At 30.1% G+C, this 25879-nt stretch overlaps 2 protein-coding genes and 1 long non-coding RNA gene across 11 annotated transcripts in view; 2 read left to right on the top strand and 1 right to left on the bottom strand.

The window, feature by feature from the left end:
* The window catches only part of LOC105675373 (Cyclin-dependent kinase 4), a 135308-nt gene that overhangs the window by 4000 nt on the left and 105429 nt on the right, over positions 1-25879 (top strand). For both annotated transcript variants that reach the window (XM_012372466.2, XM_012372467.2), the window contains exon 3: positions 11401-11460. In XM_012372466.2, the coding sequence (XP_012227889.1) occupies positions 11458-11460 (3 nt within the window). In that variant the 5' untranslated portion in view covers positions 11401-11457. The remainder of the gene's footprint in view (positions 1-11400; positions 11461-25879) is intronic.
* NKCC (sodium potassium chloride cotransporter) lies at positions 193-18184 on the bottom strand. 8 transcript variants are annotated; one of them, XM_067355759.1, is made up of 21 exons: positions 12851-13264; positions 12649-12776; positions 12353-12419; positions 10869-11003; positions 10187-10247; positions 7722-7986; positions 7113-7366; positions 6855-6969; positions 6214-6539; positions 5634-5865; positions 5416-5537; positions 4987-5186; positions 4678-4825; positions 4352-4593; positions 4048-4256; positions 3650-3764; positions 3187-3290; positions 2944-3058; positions 2644-2789; positions 2457-2568; positions 193-2205 (listed from the first exon to the last, which is right to left on the bottom strand). In XM_067355759.1, the coding sequence occupies exons 4-21, from the start codon at positions 10991-10993 to the stop codon at positions 2070-2072; spliced, it is 3027 nt and encodes a 1008-aa protein (XP_067211860.1). In that variant the 5' UTR covers positions 10994-11003; positions 12353-12419; positions 12649-12776; positions 12851-13264; the 3' UTR covers positions 193-2069. The 8 variants fall into 8 exon arrangements, with proteins under 8 accessions (XP_067211860.1, XP_067211861.1, XP_067211859.1 ...); XM_067355760.1 differs by having other exon boundaries at positions 12712-12776; XM_067355758.1 differs by having other exon boundaries at positions 12353-12776.
* Positions 13774-14959, top strand: LOC137000087 (uncharacterized). The gene is made up of 2 exons (XR_010890384.1): positions 13774-14255; positions 14330-14959. It is a non-coding gene; the product is annotated as an uncharacterized lncRNA (long non-coding RNA).

Raw genomic sequence — 25879 nt, 5'->3', positions numbered from 1 at the left:
AACATTATTTCTTTCTTCGATAAAACATTTTTATATTATTTTCTAATTGTACTGACTTATGACTATGACCATTTAATAACATATACATACTCATATTTTTCTTGAAAAGAGATGATCTAAAGATTTTTAAGATCAATATTATAATAAATTTATTGTGTTTTAAAAAAAGACAGATAAAACAAAGTGAATAAATATATGTGAGAATGTATTTATTTAAAAGTTACGTTCAGTAATACAATATATACATATTTAAAATTCTTATTACCTATTATGCTTTATAAATATATATTTCACTTTTATGTGGTAAAAATGATTAAGTTATTATGGGAAGTTATATTTACACATAACGCATTTGCAGTAGCAGAATAATTATGTATAGATAATTAAACACATTTTTTTATAATATACATAATATTTATCATTATAATCTACATTTTACTGTATAATTAGTTTACTAAAGTTTGAACTCTGTTTATAAATAATAGCAATTAGACTCTATTATATTATAAATTATATATACATACATATAGAAATTAATTAACATATAATGTTATCGATAATATAGAGGAAAATTAAGAATATATTTGAAAATTATTTTTTCATATATATTAATATTGGTACGTATTTTTGATAAATTCGAAGTTATAATTGAAAATTGATATACCTTACAAATTTTTATATCATGTAACTTGTATGACAATTTACGTAGAAAGTTCAATGTTGCTTAATTACACTGGATACCCTGCAATTTTATATAAATTTGACTCATTTTTAACGATCAACATTATCGGTGACTGTAATAGACATGAAAATTATTTATGAAAAGCTTTAAAAGGTTTGGTCATTATTTCTTTTTTCGACATTATAAAACTATTGCGTGACACGCACATTGAATTTAATTGGTAAATTGGAAATTATTAATTGTGTTTAAATTTATATTTTTGTATAATAATTAAATTTCTATTCATTATGTGCATTACAAATAACACATATAATACTGAATAGCTTCTCAATCAAATTTCTTGTCAATTAAATATATAGAAGTGTATTAATAATTCTACTTATATATTACTATAACAGTTAGTGTGTAGGACAAACACTTTCTTGATAATTTGCTTGCAACCTATCGCATATTTTGGCAGGAAACAAATTTTATGCTGTATTTTCTATACTATCTGTGAAAAAATAAGTGAATTAAAAGAAATTTATAGAAATCTATCTTTTTGATATTTAATTCACTTATTTTTTGCAAGATTTCTATAACAGTATTTCCCAACGTAGTACCAACAAGAGTTTTACACTTTAAAAGGTACTAAGATTTCTCTCCTCAAAAATATTACGATTATAGAAACATTACAATCTATATATTTTCTTTTCAATATTTGTTTTTGTTAAAAATGTTTGTTTATGGTTGGCTACAGTCTCACTTATTTAGATCATGTGTTTCACGTTGTGATCTTAAGTACATTCTTATCTAACAAAAGAATTTTTATTCGTGTTTCATAATTACAATTTAATCGCTGCTTGCAGAAAGGGCACGTTACTTTTAATTAAGGCATGTTACTTTTTGAAAAACATGAAATATTTTTCTGAAAATATGATTTTATTTATAATCGAATAATTTCTTTTAAGATATTATCAGATCAGTACTGTAATTTTATTTCTAATAAAAGTTTTCTTATTCTATTTAATGAAATCAGTTTTTAAAAAGTTGTTAAAATTTGATCGATTTATATTCTTATTGCAATTATCAATTTAATTAATTACAGCGACGAATCTTATATCGAATAGTTGAGCAATTCGAGACAGTTGGGAAACACTGTTCTACAGGTACCAAAGTTATCTTGCTGTACACAGCAAGCCGTAAGAATTTCTTAATTCTAACTTAGCAAAATGATAGAATTAAATATCATTAGTTTGCTTTTATAAGTACAGATATAATAATTTTGGCATAAATATCCTGAATACTGTGTGTCCGTGTCAGAAAAGTATATCTCAATAAAGACAGATTTTTTTTGTGACGCGTCAACATTTACGTGATTACATCACATTATTTAACTATAAATAGATTATGAATAGAATGTTAATACGGATATGTGGTTTCCACGGACTAAAATTGTTGGTGGCATATCCCTCGTAAGTGCTTCTAACCAGGCCATGTACAATGGCGCCGAAATTGCACCCTTTCTTGGCATCGGTAACGACCTAGGGATTATAAAAGTATTTTAAAGAAAATTAATAATGACATAAGAAGAATAATACAAAGAAGAACGTAAGAAGAAGAATATAAACTAATGCAAAAGACTCGCGAAGTGATCGTTCTCTGGCTTTATGTTAAATATTACTTTCATTTCAAGCAAATGTAATTTAGAATTAAAAATGATTACACACACACATATATATATATAGCTTTGTAATGGGGATAATTATAGAACTTAATGATTTATTATACGTACATAACTACCAAGGTAGACTGACTTGAATTCTCCAACAATAATTCTCGCAGTCGCAACTGCCGGTTTGTTTTATCTCGTAAAGTATTAAGCTCCAGATCAGTTACACAAGATTCTAGAAATAATAATTATCATCATGAATATTAAATCAGTATATAACATTAGGGTCAAGATTATGCTAATAACTCACCCGGATTGTTAGAAGAATCATTTCGGAATTTTGTTATTAAGTTGTCGAAGAAAGATTGCGTTTCTTGTTTCGGTGCAACGCTAATGTCATCCACCATTTTTAGACTACTGTATTTTATTCGAGCCTTTGACATTATTTCAACCATTCTGCACGAAAATTAGTATAAATAGAATAATTAATAAATAGAAAATAGAGTCTTCGAATAAAATTTAGTTTTATGCATCGTTCACTTAAAATGATAAATTACCAAAATGTTTAAACGCTTTTCGCGACATACTTCATATTTTGTTCTTTACTTACTCTTTTTCTTGCGCACCGATATCCTGCTTATGGTTGGCCAAAGCGAATATCCTCACTTTACAGTGTTCCCAATTAGAGCGCGTGCTGATTATATACGGCAGGAGAATCGTCAGACCTGTCGAGTAATAACTTTTTCCACTTACAAATGAGCCAGAAATTCCAGCAAGTTTTATATGTGGACGATTGAAGATATCTACGTTGACATACTCCAATCGTCCACCTAAATACATTTTTATGAATTACCTCCATCATCGTATAACCACCACACGTCAATTGTTCCTTTCTTATGCTTCTGTTGGAAAATTGTTAAATTCTCTGGTATAGTAGCCATACCATTGTGTTTTTCACTGAAATAATAAATGATAAATCGTCAACAAGTTTGAAGAATAATTTGACAATTTCGAAATCAATCTTTTTTCTCAACAAAGAGCAGATATTTAATCGCAAATATATTTAACTTTAAAAATTAAAGACGTGTTGAGTAAAACTTTAAATTTAATAAATAAATTAATTTTATTTCTTAGCTAATTTTAAGAAATTTTGACAGAAATTTAATTTCAATTTGAAGTGATATTTAATGTTAATTAAAAACAAATTAAGTTTAATAAGAAATAACTTCTGCTCAAAGTTTCTTTGCAAAATTTGACAAGAAAAAGTTTTATTAATAGTTAATGCAGTAAAAATTATGTTATATTGCTTGACTTACAGCAATTTATCAGCAGCACGTTTTTTCTTTTGCTTTAAATTTTCTCGAGCGTTCCAATGTATCGATGAATCTTTGATCACATGTGTCACATCAATAGGTGCGGCAAATGTCGTACCTACGAAAAAATATTAAATTACATACTTAATTACATACTTAATAATATTGCAGAATATTTTTATTAAAAAATTTTGTAACATAATCATAGTTTCACGATTTATTCGTGATACGACAAATTTCTGTTTAATAAATATATTAAGATTCATCAAAAATAGAATTAATTACTTTGAAAAGTAATTTAAAGATAAAACGATGCAATTTTGCGTAAATATTATTAGAGAACTGAAAATTGATATGATCAAAAACGATATAATTTTATTCTATGTCATATAAATTTTTACCTATTGTCGGCACGCTTTGTACTCTGGGAATTTGCATGTTCATAGACAGATTGCTATCGGTATGCATCAAAGTATTTCCCGCCAAATTATCGCTACTCTGTGCAAAAATTCCATGTTCCTCGTCTCCATTTGCATTTGTGACAGTAGAGTTGTCTAGACCATCAGCGATCCTCAAAATTGCCACGGACAACTTATGATCGAAGGCATTACTAGAAAAAAAATGTTAAATTTTTAATTTAATGTTTGCAATTTTAGTTTATAATTTGAAGCAATTTTAAGAGAGATAAATGATCGGTTGACTTACTGGAGAACGTTAAAATATTCCTGTAAATCTTTATGATTGCACGTCGACCAATGAGTCTTGTAACCCATGAGAACTACATTAGGAGCCAGTTTACCTACTCCGGTAGCTTGCATCAACACAGCCGCGCCTCGTTCCAAACTCAAATCCTCCACCACGTGGTAGAATGCTTTTATACGTTGCTGATGCAACCAGGAGTAACCATTCCTTAAACGTACAGAGCGTAACCGAAACGGTAGTTGTGCCTGAAATTAAAATTTTATTTTCTATAAACGATTGATCACGATCAGTAGATAAAATTATATCGTAAATAGATCAAGATAACATACTGGAAAGATTTCACCGGAAATAAGCAAAGAGTTATTCTTCGTAATGAGGTTCGCTAAGTGTACCAATGCGGGTCTCGCATTAGGCGGACCTGTAAGCGCCAAAATTTGTGGAGCGTAATTCTTCACATGTTCATCAATTGAATTCAATCTGAAAGTTATTATAGAATGTAAAACATATTTATTTAAAAATTTTTGAATTAAAATATGAAGATGGCAGCTTTGAAGAAACAATTTAGATCTAGTATTTCAAGCAAGAAATTCGATTCCATGTATAAAGAAACGTTATTTCGTTTTTTTTTTTGATAATACCTGTAGACGATAGAAAGTGCGGTCTTATAAGTTTGCGCTTGTGTACTGCTTCCCCAATTCACATCTGGCTTACGATACACTACTATTAAATATAGCGCGAATATAATGACGAAAGTGATTAGTGAAGTCGTCCAGTCGATGAGGAACATAATTGTCACGCAAAGGATGAATCCGAATAGAGACAACCAAGTATTATAGTACTACAAAAGAAGAAATTGATAAAACTGTATTTTTATCTTGTTTATAAAAATCGTTTAAAAGGCTTTATCTTTTTAAAATCTTTTAACTCTCGGGAAATATCACCTTTAAATTTGATAAATTTTCTCTAAATAAAGCCTCATACTAAGAAAAAACTTTTAAAAGCATTTAAGAAATTTATTAAGAATTAAAATTAAGATTTAGTTAATAATGAAGTAATTTCTAGCTTACTTTAAAACTGGGTCGCCATCCGAGTGGCCGAATCAAAGCCGCGTGAAAAGTACAGAAGTTGATTAAGGCGTATGATGCTAAATAGAAGTTTGAAATTAGCGGAGCGACTGCGTTGAGATTGGCTGAAAAAAAAGATTGAAAGCTTATCGTATATAAATTTATGACGACAGACATTTAATATTTTCTAATTAACTTTTAATGTGAGATTGACATTTTACCAATTAAAAGGAATGCAGCCGCAACGATGAACGTGAGAAAATATCCCCGATAGGGTTCTCCAGACTTCCCATATCCTTTGCTAAAGAAAATTAATCCAGGATAAATTCGATCCTGACCCAAAGCCTGAATGAGTCTCGGCACTGACAATAAATTTGTCAGCGCTGTTGATAGAGTAGCCGCGAAACATCCTGCGTAAATTAGTGGACCCCAAAGAGACATCAATTGCATAACCTGAAAAAAGAATAAATGTATAAAATGTAATTAAAACAATTTAATTTAATTTATTTTAATTTGCAAATTAAAAAATTTTTTTTTCTATATACAAATTTAATGAGCTGTGAATATTGGATTTATTTCAATCAGCAGTTAATTTTCAAATTTTATTTTCCGCAAAAATAAAATTTACTAATTGAAAATATACTAGTTAATTAGTTAAAGAATGCAATGTCATATGTTTTGTTATCTATTCTATTTACGTTCTTTAACGTTACAAAATAATTTGTTTTAATTAAAATTAAATGAAGATTAATAGTTTCGGAATGTACTATATCTACAAATATTGGTGTCTTAAAATCTTACCGAGTAACTGTTGTGCAATCCAAAAGTGCGATTGATATTGGGGATGTATTCTACGATAGTATTGTTTACGAAACCATCTGCATCTCTGGCAGCCGCGGCGCCAGCAAAAAAAACGAAAGTTACATAACTAAGCATGGAGATCAATAGAGCTAGTAGAGTTCCTTTCGGTATGCTGCTCGCTGGATCTTTTAAATCACCGGATATATTAGCGCCCGCTTGAATTCCAGTGACCGATGGGAAAAAGATAGCAAATACCGAGAAGGTGGTTTGATTGTTCCCCTCAGAATATCGATAGTCTGGCATCAAATTTTTTTTAAATACATCTACTAAAAATATTATATTTGTTAAAATAATTTTTAATAAATGTATTTTTTTCAATTTATTAGGTTGATGCAAAAGATTTGTCATTTCATGAAAGTTTATTATAAATAAAATTATCGATTTCTAAGACCCTTTAAGAGCTCGGAATTTTTCAGACGTATAAAAACTTTCCAGGTAAAAAAAATGTATTGAAGTTAGTGGTGACTATTTTAGTTTAAAAAAATTTATTTGAAACCCTGCAAATCTGTCTTTTTTTTATTTGACGAATAGGACAAAAATCTTTAACATCGTCACGTAATAATTACACACATCATACTTACTGGAGAACCCTATAAATCCTTTCGCTTTCTGTTCTTCACTAGATGGTCCTATGATGGTTCCAATTAGAAAATCAAAAATTGCGCCCACAATGACAGCTATAAGAAAATTTTGTGCCTAATAATAATAAAAGCATAGACTGTATTAAATCGCACATATAAATATGGATAAATTAAAATAAATATTACATTTAAAACTTTTGCTATTTACATCAAAAGTTTAATATGCATATATTTTTCGAAACAAACAAAATTTAATACCTTTGATTCCCACTCCATGCCGACTGCACAGATTAATATCATAATGATAAGCGCTATTATACCGACGATCCGAACGTCATTCACGCCATTATCTATGATTTTTAAATCGTATGTCTTCAGCAAGTCGTTTAAAGAATCACAAAAACCGATTGTGTTCATGGAAGCTGCCACAGCATTCGCAAATGCAAACACAATGCCAACCGATGCGCCAAACTCCGGTCCAAGAGTGCGAGATATAATGAAGTATATCCCTCCTGTGGATCAATTGATTTTATTCCTTAAACATTTCCAAATGTTAAAATTCTCAACGGCTTAGATGAAACTTTTCTATCTCCGATCAGAGTCATCGATATTGCGTCGCATAAATTGTAATCCATTTGACAAACAAGAAAAGGGGACTAAATTTAGAAGTTGAATAAACACATCCCCGCTCGCCTATCACGATTGACAAGACAAATTGCTACGATTAAATTGAATAAACATCCCTGAGGAAACTCTTCTGAGAAAAACGTGTCTAACGACAATCGTATATTGAGGGACAAAGCGATGGCGCGCATGATGCCACTCCTTCGGAAAAAAAGAATTACAGAATGCGTTACCGTAACACACCTCCCTTTACTTCCCCATTAGTGCTAATTGCGCTGAGACTAAGCGTCGTAATGACGCAGACGATCGCCGATACTCCGATAATGCCAATGGTTATCAGAATGCCGGCCTGCGCGACTACCCATGAGAGTCGCAGAAAAAGCATTACGCCCCATATGTTTAGCAGGCACGGTATGAGGACGCCTTGGATCCATCCTAATTTTATTCCGCTGTGACCCTGCTGACCGACTGCACTCCCGACCTGTCCGGTCTCGACAGCGTTGGCCTCCTGAAATGGTATTTATTTAGAGGCGATTACACGCCGTCTGCGCAGCGCAATTCGATATCGGTCAAAGCGCAATGTCAAATAATATATCAATTTACATAGTTTTGATAACAACAAAGAGACGTAGTTGTTGAAACTCGATTGATTGCAAATATTTAGAAATTACAAAAATTATTTTAATTAACAGCCTCTGTATTATATTATTATTTAATATTAATACTCTTTACTTTAAACTACATCAGGCAAGTTTGATTAATATTGATGACAGTTTAATTTAATGTTTATGTTGTAATTTTCGCTGAGAACTGCGATTTAATTTCTGTCTCTTGCTTCTAAAAGTCAATATCAAATTTTAGTTAGTTATATACAAGCTTAGCTATGAAACATGCTTTCTATATTTTAGAGATACGAATAACTTACGATAATTATTTTAAATAAAACTATATCAACACTAAAAAATTTATTATCAGCATCGTGTAGCTATATTACATAGAAATATTTAACAACAGGACTAATTTGCGTTAATTGAAGATTAAAAGCTAATATTTTGATTTTATTTTTTAAAGTTTTTTTACTGTAGTCTATATTTTATTCATATTGTCATTATGTTTATAATTTAATCATTTCTCTTCGGTTATAACGCATGCAGCAAATACATTATCAAGTTTTTTTCTTCTATTTTTCAATTTCTTTATCTTTATCGAATGATATAATCGTTCAATCAGTAGTAAGTACTCTCGAAAAAGTCGTAGTGCAGATTTCCGTGACGATAAAATACAGTGATTAAATGTTTGTTTATATCATATCTATTGATATTAGTTTACAATGAAAAAATATTTGATTTCCAAATTTTTATGTAGAAAAATGCATATCGGATTTTTTATATAGAGAATATTGTGAAACAAAGTGTATAATATTTCTTTAGTGTAAAAAAATTTTTATTTGCATTTTTTCTCATATTTTTTTTATTAAAAAAAGAACTATAATATTTGATACATTCAAGATATTTGAGATCTGTAATTTTCTAAATGTTTTAAAAAATTGTATCTACATGGCATTTTTAAAATTTTATTAGACAAATGTTTACTGCTATGTGCACTAAACAAATTAGTTTTCTTTTGTCTGGTTTTGTTATTTGAATATAAGTTCGATTTTCTTTGAAATAAGGAAGAAATCATAGTGTGTAATGATTCTCTTATCTTTGATATGACGCAAAAGTTAGATAATCATTGTATTTTACATAGATTACTTAAAATATTTTTTAAAAATATTATCTTATAAAAAAATCCAATTTTTATCTACCTACAATAAAAGCTTTATTTAAAAATCAATTTCTAGGCATATAAAACATAAAATAAATTTTAGTACACTTCCAGAAAAAATAAAAATATAATTTGTAATGATGTTGCACATTTAATAATTAGATATCAAAAAAATGAACTTTCTAAACGTGTCGTGAAATTCTAAATATGTTCTTTGATAAACAAAAATCGATAAATATTCAAGTACGTACGACCGATAAGCTATATCATAGCTGATTATTGCGATTAAGATTAAGGAATCTATATATACGTCTTTAAATAAAAATTATAAGAGAAAATTTCCGTAGAAAACTTGCAATTTAAAAATACATTTATCAATTCAAGTGATAACATTGTTTATCTGCTATTACTATTAATATTTATATTAACAAGGTCTAATATTTGTTTATCGTATTTTAACACAGTGCATTTTTTTATCAATCATATTTATTAAAAAAATGTGAAACATCTGATAGGTTGGTCGAAGAATGTTATTATCACAAAAGAACATACTTTATATTATTACGAAATTGCGTGTCAAATAAATGCGAAAACATAAGATACAAGCAGAACAATAAATAAAAGAGGGATAAAATGTTGACATATCGAATAAGATACTCAACAGAAAGTGAATGTAGAATAATATATATATATAATAATGCAGATTAATCTACATCAAACAGGACAAAATAAAGAACAGAAATGATTCTTAATATAGTATCTGCAATGTTTATCTAAAAGTATGCGTGTATTAATCAAAGATCGATCGTATTTATTAGTTATCAGATAATAAATTTTGTTTTTAACATATTTCCAGATTTTTAAACATGTTATATAAAATTTTAATATTTAATTTATTTTTTGCACGACAAAATATTTTAAATACATATTAATTTTCTCACCTTTACAAGATTTCCCTCGTGTAAAGCACTTAGAGATGGTCTTTTCGCGCGACGACTTAATCTGTAAAAAAGATTGATGATAAAATAATTAAAATTTGTCGTTTATCAATTTCACTAAATCTTTTTCAGATAAATATGCGTTAATGATTTACTAATATCTAGGTCATGCAGAAAAAGTTAATGGTTTTTCAATATTGCATTTTAAATGAATCAAATATTGGAAATATCGTTATATTTTTATACAAAAACGCATAAGATGACAGATTGAAGTATGAGAAATCTCATGAAAAAGATTAGAATAATTAAACAAAAAATTTCACAATATTTAAAGAATAAAGTAGATATAACAGAATTAGAAAGATTAATTACTGTTTAATTATTGTTATAAATTATAACTCTTAATTCTTAAATCAGTTAATCGCCAAATATACGATAGATACCAAGTTTACTTGGATCGTAATAAAAGTTTGTTTGCATTCTTTAAAAATACGAGAGATGTGGTCAGGAGTGAAATAATGTTTTATCTCGAGCAATGTAAACAAAATAATCATGATTATGGCATAAATCTGTAAGAATGGATCCTAGTAAATTCGGTATAAACAAGAAATTATTTTAATCAATGTTATAGATTATATAATACGTTTAATTATTACGTTCAATTATTTTATAAATATATGTATACCTGTAATGATCCAGTCGTGGAACTACGTCCCACAATCCACTCACACTTAACATTGAGGGTCTTTTGCTATTGTGCTGCCCAATCACATCGTCATCCGATATCTTCCCCTGAGAACGATTCTCCATTTCGGCGTATCTAAAAATCATAATTTATAAACGATATTTCATTCATTTTTTAAATGCTCTTACATGATGCAAGGCGTTATCTTTTCAAGCGAACAGTTAAGTGCTAAGTTACCCAGATAACCCACAAGCTTTAAAGGCAGCTGAAAGACGTCCAAAAGAAAAAAATGCTATCTTTTGAACGTCTTTAAGACTTGGGTGTTGTCTGGATTACAGATCGAATTGTAAGTGGCTGGAACGACAATATTTGTAACGTGATTGTGTTAATTTGTTTATAAATAACTTCTCCGATTATATAAATATTTTTATGTATGTACATGTATGTGTGTTTATATAATATACTGTATATTTGCATTATGCATAATATAAAGTATTATGGAGACTAATATTATGTATGTTTTAATTTTCAGAACACGACATATGACTCAACACCGATATGCAGCTATTATCGAGTGATATTCGATTAAATGGTGAGTTTTGCTATTACATCTTAATTAATGATGCTACTTATCTATTATGTATTATCATAAGAGAAATGATATATATTTATTGTGGGCGTTTGGGATAAATTTGTTATAAATCACAATCAGATCGACGTATTATCCAGAAAAAAGCGAATGAAATTATGTTTTCGAAATCAAAATATTGTTTTCATTTTTGTCTTTTACATTACCGAAAAAGTTCACATTCTTAAAAAAAGAATACAGACCTATCATGTTTTTAATTATAAGGCATGGAAACAAATTACTCGCTTATCTCGCTCTCGATGCAACCTGATCGATACTTTTTACGAGGTCGAGTACTACGCTGATGTGAGTAATTTAATAAGGGAAGGTTTCTAAGAGAGAATCTATCGAAGAGAGACGCACCTTCGAATGTTTGCTGACGTCGCACAGTGGGGCCAAACGACATTTCGTGTTTCAAAAAAGGCTACAGTCTCGAAATGTTAACCGATTTCGATGCTTTTTGTTTAAATGAAAGCTAACAAAATTTGCAATAACTTTGTGGAGATAGATTTTTGTTTCCTGTTTTTTTTTTATTATTAAATTATACATAAAGAAATTAAATTTGTAAAATATAATGACTGAACAGTAAGTAACTCTTCAACAGTAAATATTTTTTGTTAAAGTTATTGCAAATTTTGTTAGCTTTCATTTAAAAAAAAAAGCATCGAAATCGGTTAACATTTCGGGACTGTAGCCTTTTTTGAAACACGAAATGTCGTTTGGCCCCACTGTGCACTGGCGCGCGGCAAGCGTATATGGCATGCCGTATATGGCGTACAGTCTTAGCCAAAATTGCGAGATTTATCTTAAAGTGAACATTTCTTTTCTAATAAGCCAAAGAATAAACCAATATTACCTAATAATGTTGCTGCTTGGAATGCCCAAATCATTTCACATGGTTGGTTCTCTCTTTGCAGCTCTACCTGGGCATAAAATGACAAATTTTAGCATATCAAAATTTTCTCAATTTTCACCGAAAACGGCCGTGATTCTTCGATGTATTTTAAGCCAAGAAACTAAATTTATATGTTAAGTATTGCTGCTTTTTTTACTAAACAGTCTATTCCTCATATTGATCATCTACTGATTTTGTGTTGAGAAATGTTTTTCGCAAACTTTTGGAAGAGATTGTACAAAATATAAATGTTGTACCATCCTGTAAATGAGTATACATTCTTAACATATAGGCTTTCCTCCATGTGAACTGAATCTCACTTCCTAATAGATCCATTGAAGTTCGGGCTCGTTGCTGGATGATCAAAAATCATGAAGTCATAATCCTGAAAAATTTTTTTGTCAGGGCAATAAATTATGTACAATTTTATCATTTTATAGATAGAAAAGAAACATTTACCTTCAATTTTTTGCATGAAAGCTACAATTTGTGGAGCAAGAATTTCATTGACGTATCGGATGCTGTCAGACATGGAGAAGAGAATATCACTAAGTTTGTGCGTTTAATTCTTGCCCGAACAACAGTAATAATAAACAATATGTCATTAATGAAGTACATGACATGGAGTTGTCATGACAACGAATATGGTTACATCACATCGATGCTAGCACGAAAAGACTTCTCTATTGTTAGCAAAAGCGAGAAAATAGCAAATTTTTATTTATTTATTGTGTATTAACGTACCGTCAATTTAATATTTATATGGTTTTTTTGACATTGGTTTCAATGTTGTCGATGTTTAAGTCTTTCTGACCTTTCTGACTTTCTTGCACGTAACTGCTAAATGTTTATTTAAAAAAAAACAATAAAATAACTTTATAAAGTAAATAGATAAACTTATCTGTCGAACTCGGTTTTGTGAATGTAATTGGAAGCCCATACAGATGATAGTCTATAGGCTACAGTCTATAGACATTCTACCAGGTAGAAGTCGGGTAGAACTAGTTTCAAAATTTAGGTAGATATTAACCCTTAGTCCCGATCATGGGTCGTTTTCGACCCAAGCGAAATCTCAAAGTGCTGTAATTTTTGAAAACGGGTACGGAACGCGCCATATAAACTATATAAAAAAATAATTTTTATCGAAATATTATGATTGGGACTTCAAGTTAAAGGTTGAAAGAAGCTCCATGAATTTTTTCAGATTTTTTAAAGCGTTTTTACTGATCCAAATAACGTAAAGACGCAAACGACCCATGAGTCGGGATTAAAGGTGCCGAAAAGAACCGTCGGGACTAAGGGTTAAATAGAAACTCCGAACATGATGGTAGAAAGTCTATAGACTGTAGCCTATATGGCTATCGTCTGTATGGGCTGTCAATTATATCCAGAATTATAAACAGTCTATTCAGAACCAAGTTCGACAGATAAGTTTATCTATTTACTTTATAAAGTTATTTTATTGTTTTTTTTTAAATAAACATTTAGCAGTTACGTGCAAGAAAGTCAGAAAGGTCAGAAAGACTTAAACATCGACAACATTGAAACCAATGTCAAAAAAACCATATAAATATTAAATTGACGGTACGTTAATACACAATAAATAAATAAAAATTTGCTATTTTCTCGCTTTTGCTAACAATAGAGAAGTCTTTTCGTGTCTAGCATCGATGTGATGTAACTATATTCGTTGTCATGACAACTCCATGTCATGTACTCCATTAATGACATATTGTTTATTATTACTGTTGTTCGGGCAGGAGTTAAACGCACAAACTCTTTTAGTGATATTCTCTTCTCCATGTCTGATACGTCAATGCAATTCTTGCTCCACAAATTGTAGCTTTTATGCAAAAAATTGAAGGTAAATGTTTCTTTTCTATCTATAAAATGATAAAATTGTACATAATTTATTGCCTTGACAAAAAAATTTTTCAGGATTATGACTTCATGATTTTTGATCATCCAGCAACGAGCCCGAACTTCAATGGATCTATTGGGAAGTGGGATTCAGTTCACATGGAGGAAAGCCTATATGTTAAGATAGAGTACTCATTTACAGGATTGTACAACATTTATATTTTGTACAATCTCTTCCAAAAGTTTGCGAAAAACATTTCTCAACACAAAATCAGTAGATGATCAATATGAGGAATAGACTGTTTAGTAAAAAAAGCAGCAATACTTAACATATAAATTTAGTTTCTTGGCTTAAAATACATCGAAGAATCACGGCCGTTTTCGGTGAAAATTGAGAAAATTTTGATATGCTAAAATTTGTCATTTTATGCCCAGGTAGAGCTGCAAAGAGAGAACCAACCATGTGAAATGATTTGGGCATTCCAAGCAGCAACATTATTAGGTAATATTGGTTTATTCTTTGGCTTATTAGAAAAGAAATGTCCACTTTAAGATAAATCTCGCAATTTTGGCTAAGACTGTACGCCATATACGGTAGGCGCCGCGTGTTGCTTGCCGCGCGCCGGCGTCGTATGTACGTCTCATCTACGCAACAACGTGAAATAATATAATAAGATAACCTGAGAAAATATATTGCTCAAGAGATAATACTGTTTTTTTTTTAAGATTACTAGAACTGATTCAAAAATGCGTAAGAAGAATTTTGATAAGATAAAATTGTACGTGTTTGAATTTATTAAAATTTGTCATGCTTTGGATAATTTTAATGGTTGAACAAAAATAGCAATTTTTCCATTTAATATATATTAGCATTATATTTCATATAAAGATCGTATTTTCATGTATTTTAATGAAATTGAGATTAATTTTTTCCTAGCAATACTTATTTGTAACAATTTTTAAACTTTAACATCAAAACATTTAATAATTTAACAACAAGTTGAATTCTTGATGATGTAAAGTCCAATTAAAAATAATTAGATGTAAAAAAACTTCTTTTCTCCTTTTTAACGTTGAAGTTACATATTTCCTAGAAATGGAAATGTTTAAATTTTTTAATTTTATTGTCAAGACAAAAAAGCAAGAAAGATATTGTATAATTTTACATTATTCCAATTCCGATATTTTTGTTTCCAATACAACTAACAAAGTGTTCAAATTCATCTAATTTTTGATACTATTTAGATTGTACTTTATTTATTTTCTAATTACGGGTCAATGAAATAGAAAACACGTTCAATATGCATTAACTCAAAATCAATGATGAACCCTCGCGGCGATTTATATGCGCGATTCATCTGTGTCGTTTCCGGCCCGTAAATGCATCATGCAATGCCAAGATAAATAAATCTAGGCACAGTTTTTGGCGCCTTCGGGGCTTTTGCCTTTTGACAATCGCGATTTTTTGTGTTTCTTCTCGATAAAAACAACATCAGGACAATGACCATGAACAGTGTCTATCGTTGACTGTTATTCTTCTTATCAATTCTGTGTGGAACAAGACGGTCATCGATTTATCTCGCTTACGCGACAAGCGAACGAATAATCAATCAAAATAATATGTCAGTTTTGCATCTTTTCTCGGTATGCTTAGATCAATCTATCCGAAATGAGACAATCGATAACGTGTTTTCGATGTGTATCGTTGTCAAGCACAGAATAATTGAACTCTCTTATAAATAAAGATATCGATAATTAAATAGATTTAAAACTAATACTGCATATAATGCATATATTTCGAAAATATTTCAGCTTGTCAGGTTGATTAATTTATCATTTACGATCATATTGTTGGAATCGATAAAAATTTGATAAAAATTTCGATTGCAATCAACAAATTTATTCGAATGTGTCTAAACAATAAATATAATATGCAATTTCTTTTATGATACAAAAATATTGAAAAATTCTATATTATATATTGCTACAGTTACTGTTTTGAACACATATAATTATTTTATAAAATATATCACATGTTGCTTTGAAGAAGATGAATTTATACATGAATATAAAATATATATGAACAGATGCTTCAGAAATTTAAAAGTATATTTATAACGCGCATACAAAAATTGGCAGATTCGAGCATTTTTTATTAATTATGCAGTTTCGTAGGAAAAACTTGAGTAAATTAATCTGCACAGGTTCCAAGATAAATTGATTTGAGCGATCGGTATTAAAGATTTATGGAATTTGATTTATTTATTAATCACGTTTTATGAAACACTAAGTGAACTAAATTATTATAAATGTAAAGATAAAATGGTTGATAAAATCACATTAAAATCACAAGAAAGAATAAAATTTAATGAAAACTCACGACAGAAGATTCGGTTGAAATATTTATGATGATGGAAATTTAACAATCACCCGCGATTTGCGATGCGCGAAACGTTACTGACACCATCCGCGAGGATCTAACGCGAGATACTGAGTGTCGCAAAAACTTGAACCCCGTAGTTCAAAACCCCTCGAGTGCGGACATTAAGGAAGGAAGCATGCGTCGAATTTCCCTTCTCTCAGCCGCTCACACATGCGCACCCACGCGCACTCACATGCTCGGCATACATACATACATGCATGCTCTGTGTATGATTATGAAGTTATACGATATATTAATACTTAACAGAAAAATTAGGTTTATGCAAAAGTTTTATTGTATTTAACAAGTAAAGTAAAAAACAAAATTATAGGAGAAACAACTTTTATTAGATTTTAACGCACTCTCTAACATACTTTTTCTTTTATCTAAAAAGAAAATTTTTAATTCTATTTAAAGAATTCTAAATATTTAATTTTATTTTGGTGATAACTACAATTAAATATTAATTATTTATTTTATTTTATTTAATCTGCAGAAACTTAAATCATTTATAAGTCAAAATTTTATCAATATTGACATTTTTGTAACAATTTTTATACTCATATTAAAAAACTTATTCACTTTAAGAAAAAAAACTATCTACTTACCTTTTTTAATTTTTAATTAATTGTGTGAAAATTTTTTTAATTAGTGTAATGCTATTCAAATTAATAGCTATTCAAATTAATAACGTCTGACGATGCGTGTCCGTAAGCACGCAAGAACGTGCGCTCATCGAGCTTTTGAGTTTGCGTGGGCGGCTGCGTGCGCGTTTCGTAAACTTCGATCCTCGACATGCTCTGGTAGAAACGGGGAAAAAAGAGAGAGAGAAAAAAAAGGAACGCGCTTTCAAGAGAAACGAGCGATTTTCATCGCGCTTCGTAGAATGCAGCGAGCAGAAATGCGGAGCACTCATGACGAGAAGACGTCAAGGTCACCACGGTGGTTCATTCGCGTTTTGAAATTCTTTGACGCTTCTTAATACAGCAGAGTGGTGTAGAGAGAAGCACTTTGTGAGCATATGGGTGGATTAGTAGTATATGCATGTGTGCAAAAACAAAACTTACGAACAATGAAACTTAACAAAGAAATTTCGTGGTAAAGCAGGAGTAAAACGTTGAGAGTTAAATCATTTAAATGCATACAACCACAAATACCTTAGCATACGAAAAAAGATAAACTTTTGTTGAAAATCCCAAGAAAACTTACTTCTCTTGCCACTACTTTAAATTTACACAAGAATCACTTCAGTAATGATAGCGTTACTTAAATCAGTCAAATTTTCGCACTTTAGAAATCTATCTGTCGAAAATCGTCAGTTTTTCGAAAATATGCGCACTAAATTTTATTTTAAATTATGCTGAAAATAAATTTGCAAGACAATTTAGTCAACATTGTTATCGCACGAGTCATGAAAGAACGGCCGTGTGATCGCGAGCGACTACCAACTTTTTCACTGGTTCCGGCATTATATATACGTAAAGAACTGTCAATGCCTGACGCTTACGTCTATACTGATATACGTCTATATACTGGCAGTGGCGCTCTTGAAAAGATACGTTATCAAAAAAAACTATTACACTTCGAAATTTATGCTGGAAGGAAGTAGATTCACGGAAAGATTATTAGACTGTTCTTTTTACAGAGTTATTATTTGCTGTTGTTCTCACTAATAAGCTGCGCTGGCAGCAAGTGATGCAATACCGATCTTTCTGTGGTCGAATCCTTTATGTGGCTTTTGCGAAACGTTTTACAACGTGTCACATTTTATTGTTCTGTCGTAAAATTGAATAAGTCACTAAACCGCATTAGTGAACCTCAACAGAGAAATTGCATTAGGGGTGGTGGAAGAGACATTTAGTTTCTCTGATAAGGTGATAATAAATCACCAATTAAAATTTCTTATTAATTATCTCTTATCAAAATTAATTTGATTTGTTATTTACATTAATTTTGTTATTTTTTAGTAACGATATACAGATAAACAAGTAGCTTTAATAACGACAACAGTTGTAAGACTAAATAAATATTTTAATGTAGAATTTAAACATAATTTAGTTTATTTTGTCATCGAGCTAATGAGTTAATTAAATATAGGAGAAAAAATAGAGACTACTATTTTTCATAAATTTATACGTTTGATGCATAAAAATTTTAAAATAAGTTTGATAGTTCTAGTTCTGAACTTGAGACTTCCGAAGCAGGTGTTGTATTAATTCAAATATTGTTGTACAACATACGATATCAAAACGGAAAAGGAATTCCAGATGTTATCAGAGATTACCAGAGATTACTGTCCTCTTATCTGTCGATTAATGGTAATTTTTCTGCTAAATAAGTAGTTAATGAATTAAATAATGATAAGTGCTCAATAATCGTCTTATGTGCGCAATTGTACGCATCATTTGTTTGATGTATCAAAGAGGCTATAAATTACTAATTCATGCATTAAGCAAAAATTATTGTGGCGAATGCCAGATAATAGGTTTGTTTTTCTGACTTATATCTAATCCATTTTTATCCTTTTTTCTCTTTTCAAAGCGCGAATATACGTAACATATTTTACTTTAAGAGCAAAGAGCATAAAAAAGTGCCGCTAGAAAACACATTTAATGCGGAATACGTTAAGTAACACTATCGTCATTTGTTACGGATTAAGAATATTTTGTTTGTTATAAACATGTAAGAGAAGTCTCATTTTGTGAGAGAATTAAAAATTTTCTCTAACTAATTTATTCAAATAATTGCATTTTCAACTTGGTACATGTAAAAAATTTACATTCATGTTCTTACAAAATATCTGTTTTTAATAAAAAAAATAAAAAAAATAATTGATAACGAATTTAATAGTAAAATGCGCAATAAAAGAATTTATAAGTAATAGATAAATACATTCATTGCGTCGGTACTACGACTGAAAACATAAAAAAATACCTGAGAACACGCACACACACAGGTCGTATCAGTAACGTCATTGTATTACGCTAACGACAGTTTACTGCCAGGCGTGTGCGACCGATAATCAAATCCATGGTCGTGCAGCGTCAAAATGATATAAGCGGTGGATGTGCCTTCTTTTTTAACATCCTTTTAACGAGCTTACATTAACGCGAATGTTACGGAAGTGCTGATTTCGTTAATATGAACAGAGGTGAGCCTAGCACGGATTTTTATGTTTATACCACTGCGCGATGAATTTCAGATGTACCATATTCATTGTGAAATGTCTTTTGATAATCTTTCGATATCACTTGTGTATTGAACAAATATCATTTAGTTAAAAGCAAATATTACTTAGTTAAAAATTTATTTCCTAAATTTGCATTAAAGTATGTAATTTAACTTTCGATTATTTAGCCGAATTAATAATATCTTTATATTTTGAAGTAAATGAAGAATATGCAATAAACTTTTTTTACGTAAGCAGAAGTAGATTATCGCGTAATTAGAGATTCTGTCGGAAGATGTTCGCAGGCATGACATAGATCTGTCATAGAAACAATATAGAGTACGACGGCTGTCAGTATACAATCGACTTGCTGAATATTTACGCAGCTAGCGTGGACGATTCTGTGTATGTATATACGAAAATTATGTTGTTTAAAGCTAAAAATACTTTTAATGAGGTATAATTGCAGGAGGATGCATTATTATTTATGAAATTTTGCTCTTTAATTAATTATTAAACGAAGTCAAGGTTATTATAAATTAATTACATGAATGCAATGCAAGATAATTAAAAAAATTTTTTTGGTACGAAAACAAACGCAACAGACGCGACATGACTTCGTGCAAATTTTCCTTATCAAGAGAAGTCCATTGTAATTTCAAAGTTAAATTCGCATGACACATACCATTTGACTTAGTAGTTAATTCTAAAAGTCTAAAAGCTTGTAAAAAATGAGACTTCTCTTACATGTTTATTACATTTCTGCAATGTATGGAATATATGTACATCAAAAACGAGGTCAAATTCTTATAGAAAGTAACGCGAATCTCGTTAGGTAGAGAATCAAGACACTTTATTATTATCTGTCGATAATAATTCAATTTAAAGTTTTGCTGTGATAGATCAGGGCCGAGGAAAACATGTTCATCGACAGTTTTCCCTCTTTTCCCATAGGAGATTAGATTCGTCATATTGTATGTGTATCCACAAAGTTGGCAGAAATTTTTATCCAATAGAAGAGAGGGCATTATCTGCGGACACTTGTTGTTTCTGCAAAAACGCGAGTTTTTTTCTTTCTCATGAAAATGAAAATATTTTAATAAAAGCGCAGTAAGAGATCTAAATTTAGTGCGAATTGTTTGAATAACAAAAAATTTTGAACCTCTACTGTGGCAGTTTTTTTAAATTTTATTTTTAGTGGCCTAGCTGTACCAGTTTTAACACTTTAATTATCCCATATCTTTGATCAATAACCAATATCTTCTCATGTCTTCGACATACATCAGTTTGACGTAAATTCGAGCTAACGAGAAGAATGATTAACAATAGGTACAAGCGTACGTTTTTGTGTACTCGTACGAGGCATGGGTATAATTACATCAGCATTCACATCGGTGTGTATCGTTTAGTTATCGAGTATGCTATACATTCATCATTTTACTGCCGTCAGACACCATGACGCCATTCTCAAATACCTTACCGGATTAAACTGATGCTGACAAGTACGTTACTGGTTAAAACTACATCGGTTCTGCGCGGGTAAGAACTGAATCCTCTTATGCTCGGCTGATCTCAATCTTATTTATATCGCGGATATTAATCGTGAGAGAATAATGCAACGGTCATCAAAACGACCTATCTAATTGTCATTTAATATTTGTGATATACATTAATTGCGTCCACACTGACTCTGGTGTCGCAAATGCAATTATAACAACTTCCGCGTTTCGTGATAGCATCAGATATCGGTGAGACCGTTGTATTGTTTTTTGATACTGAAAATACAACGTAGCTAAGTAATTGTTCTACTTTAAGAAATAACTATAGCTTATAAAACTGAAAAAATTATATGCTGGATTTCTTAAATAAATTAAAAAGTTATTAATAACGGTAAAAAAATAAAAAAAACTATAGAAATATTAACATAATAAAATAGGATTAATAAAAATAATATTTAAAATTGAGATATAAAAAATTGAAAATTATTCATTACAGAAACTTAACATGAATTGGAGTTGTCATTCCTGTATCAGATCTTCATATGCAATCATAGATACTATATTGGAAATATTTTTATTATTGTTTAGAATAATTTTAATTTTTTTATCAGGATATTTACGGGATGAACAATTTTCCCAGATAAACTCTTTCTAATCTTTTCCTGATTTTAACGTTGAACGCAACATAGAAATATCTTAAATTAGAGAAGCTATTAAAATCTTTTGAAGACTAGTTGTAATTACTTGGAAAATTTGTAATAAATTTTGAACAGTTGACGCATATTTGATTCGGGTAATGTAGCTTCGAAAATGTTACATGCACGAGAATTTGAGAGGTATCATCGAAAGAGAATGATAAGTTTGACAAATTGCCAATACTTAAAATTTCGCATACAGCTGGCGCGATGCAAATATTTGGTGGCAAATAAGTGGAAGTTACATGTCACCTCGAAAGTATCGGTGATTCACTGCAATGTTTCGTTAAAATCAAGTGCCCTAAAATTGGTGACTATTTGTGTGGTCGCGTGGAATTTGGTTTACATTCGGCAAAAGATGCCACGATGATTCACGAGACGTCCATTACCCCAAGCTATTCGGTGAAATTCTGTCACTCAGGAATTTTGTTATGCAATATTTTCTGAAGCCGGCTATAATATGTAGCTCTCTTAAATTAATTTTATATATTTCGTGGGTTGTATATATATCTACAAGAAGATTCTGAAATTTGGAATTTGCTGAAGTACCTACTATATGATTAGATTCATCCATCACGCTCGGTCAAAATTGATCTCACCATCAATATTACAAGGTAAATTTTTCCACGAAGAGAATTTTAATATTATCTTTTACTATGAAAATTAATCTAATACAGTTAATGTTCAAATTGTTTAAGCTTTATCTAGTCGATCATATATGCATATTAAGCAATTATTTTATGCAATTTTATGCTTAATCGTAATAAATTCCGAATTTTTTTAAATTTTTATAATCTGTTCTGCATCACTATCGCGAGGGAAGAATCGTGCAAGGTGTTACTTGTCAAAGTTATATGAAAACTTAAAATATAAGTGCCTTGAGTAGGCACGTAATTTACCAAGAAGGCCAGTTATAGCTCACGTAGCATCAGAAACGCGCGGTAATCCAAATTAACGACTCAATTGCGAAACTGCATACACTCATGTGTGTATCGAGATCAAAGATTTTTTTGCAGTGATTATCTTACTTTGTCACGCAAAATCATGATCATGAGAGAATATATCTAACGGATGACATAAAGCACCTTAATTGCTAAAACTATTAAAAAAAGATTTTATTTTGCAGAATAAGGTACATTTGTTAAAAATTTCTCATAAAATTGCAAAACACAATTATAATATATTATACTTATATAAAATAATTAATATATCATTAATAAAAAATAGCATTTGTAAAAAAGTATATTAAAACTTCTTCTGCGATTGTGTTTAACATCGAAAATGTTAAAAAAAACGAATATGTTTTATCGATTATGTAAAATGTAGGAATTATTATATTATTTATTAGTTATCTTGATTCTACCTGAAAATATGCGCGAGATTAACGGAATTTCTTACACATCAAGGAGATTACATATAATCGAGTGAAGTTTGTTCATCGATCGATCGTGTCTCATGCACTATATCCCATTGCCGTAATTGCGTTGCCTTAACCCGAGCTAAATTGCCTATTTGCAATTTACCGTAACGATTATTAAGTCGATGAGCCGCAAAGCCAACGCGAGAATGGATGAAGGTGTTATTAATGAAACAATTGAAATTATCTCCCAAATAGTTGAAGATTATTTTGTGCAATGAAACTTTGCATCAATCAATTATTATATTATCATTTATCGGTAGCTAGCAATAAATAAAGTATCTTACTGCAAACATACATGCATTATAAGATATACAAGATTATATTTTAAAAAAAGTCAGCTACGTATCATAATTCAAATAGGAAGTTGATGATTTAGTGAATTCTTCGCTTATCTTTCGTATCGTCACATCTTCTGTGTATTAGCGTCGCATGGGATTTCATGGGCTGTATCAGACATGCAAGAATAATCAGCATATGCGCTTTGTATTACATCACATATATAACAATTAACTCATAACACGTTGCGTTATTTCCGTGGAGTTTTTATTTGATTCTTATATGTGTGTTATAGATTGTTTTCTTGTGATAATGGAATTGTAATCCATTACTGTAACAAACGCGATTCTGAGTAAAATGCATCACTTCACGTAAATTTTAATTACTTCCTGTTCACAATTTTCCGTAAAAATTACTAGTTTTGTTGCCGCAACAAAAGCATGGAATAATAGAGGTATATTTTGACGTCAAAAGCTAAAATTATGTCTCAAAATGAGAAAACGCTTTTGAAGCGTTCAAAACGTGTAATTTAATATAATGAATATAATTTTTTCATTATTTATGTGACAGTCATGTTAGTAAAATGTAATAAATAACTCGTAAATGATTGTTATTATCAAATGGGGAGAATTCGAATTTCAAATAAATTTCGACGAAGAAAGCAATTTTACGAATAAGATTAATTGTGTTATTAAATAGATAAACTATTTTTCGCGCTGTAACAGCAAGATCTTTTCTTTAAGCAGGTTTTGAGCATTTCATAACATGCACATCGTAATTTATTTCACATCTACATTCTCATATAAAAACAGCAAATATTTACAAGGTGCGTATCTATCGAAAACATTACGCATTAACTTTTATTATCATATAAAAACGAAAAATGCATTATACGATTGCAATTGGGACAGGAAGTACAGATGAATGTTCACAAACCTCTTCAGATTTATACCCGTTTTGCACTGTACACATGGCCGTTGAGATATACTCGTATTTTATGTGTTTTCGAGGGGATTCTAAATAAAGCAGGCGGAATTCACATCAGGTCAGGTTCCTTCCTTCACGATCTACCAGATGGTGATGTTCCTTATATAGTACATTGATGATAAGTAGTTGCATTCATATAGCGTAAACTAATAGGACACTCTTGCGATACTATTGGTTACAGATATGTTAAAAAAAACAAGAGCCATAAACACTCTAGTGTTTCACTTCTCTTATCTTTATCTTTTCTTTATAAAGTCTAAAGTCTTATCTTTATAAAATAATATAATCAGAAAATCAAATATAATATCGATTTTGATATCGATTGGAATATCGAGAGATACGTACCTATAAGTAATTTTTTAATATTATTTTGAAAACGAAAGATGTTTATGACACTCAGACTTAATTTCTCATGTAACAGTAATTTAATATATTTAATCAAAATATACAAATGATAGAAATAATAGAATAATTATAAAATAAAGTAGAAAACAATTTGAATCAAATTAACTTTGATTAAATGATGAATTTTGCTTTGCAGTCATGTTTCTCTTCGATCATATTCAGTAGCTAGTTCATCATTGTTTGGCATATAATGGATTGTGAATGGCACTCTTAATTTGCTCGCTCAGTGAAGCGCACCTCTCGAGGTTAATTATCCCCCATACACAAGTGTGTATGATTATTTCCAAACGGCGCGTTTGATATTTCTCAGTATAACACGTTTCTCGAGGCTGCAATATGGTAGCTAAAACATGTATGCAACAGAGATAATGGAAGCTATTAGCACCCGATTTGACGACTCGCTTGCCAAGCTGCACTGTAATATGGTACTCTAGAATAGCTCTTTATGAATAAGTTTGGTTCAATGACGTAACAATGTGAACACATGTAGAGCGGATTAAAAGAATGTTTTTAAAACAATTTTTTTAAGTTAAAAATTTCTACATAATTTACAAACTGCAAACAAGCGTGATTATATCTGTAGCGTATATGTTTGAGTATTTATTTATACATTGTCTTCTTTTTTCTCTTCAATAATCAGTTACACAAAATTGTACTATCAGATAAAAATTGAATTTTTTATCTACAAAAATTTTTTAAATATTTTATATGGAATTTTATATTTTTATTTTTATTCTCATACTGAATCCAGTGAG

This window comes from Linepithema humile, chromosome 5 (assembly GCF_040581485.1).
Source record: "Linepithema humile isolate Giens D197 chromosome 5, Lhum_UNIL_v1.0, whole genome shotgun sequence".
Taxonomy (NCBI): Eukaryota; Metazoa; Arthropoda; class Insecta; order Hymenoptera; family Formicidae; genus Linepithema; species Linepithema humile.
The sequence above is the reverse complement of the archived record's forward strand: the minus strand, read 5'-3'. Positions and strand labels throughout refer to the sequence as shown.

Excerpts from the sequence above, each read along its gene's own strand:
- NKCC (XM_012372461.2), bottom strand. The coding sequence starts at position 10,993 with ATGGAGAATCGTTCTCAGGGGAAGATATCGGATGACGATGTGATTGGG. Across the intron at positions 5,187-5,415 it reads GATGGCGACCCAGTTTTAAA|TACTATAATACTTGGTTGTC; the intron begins GTAAGCTAGAAA and ends CTTCTTTTGTAG. Across the intron at positions 3,059-3,186 it reads GTGGTTATACGATGATGGAG|GTCTGACGATTCTCCTGCCG; the intron begins GTAATTCATAAA and ends ATTACTCGACAG.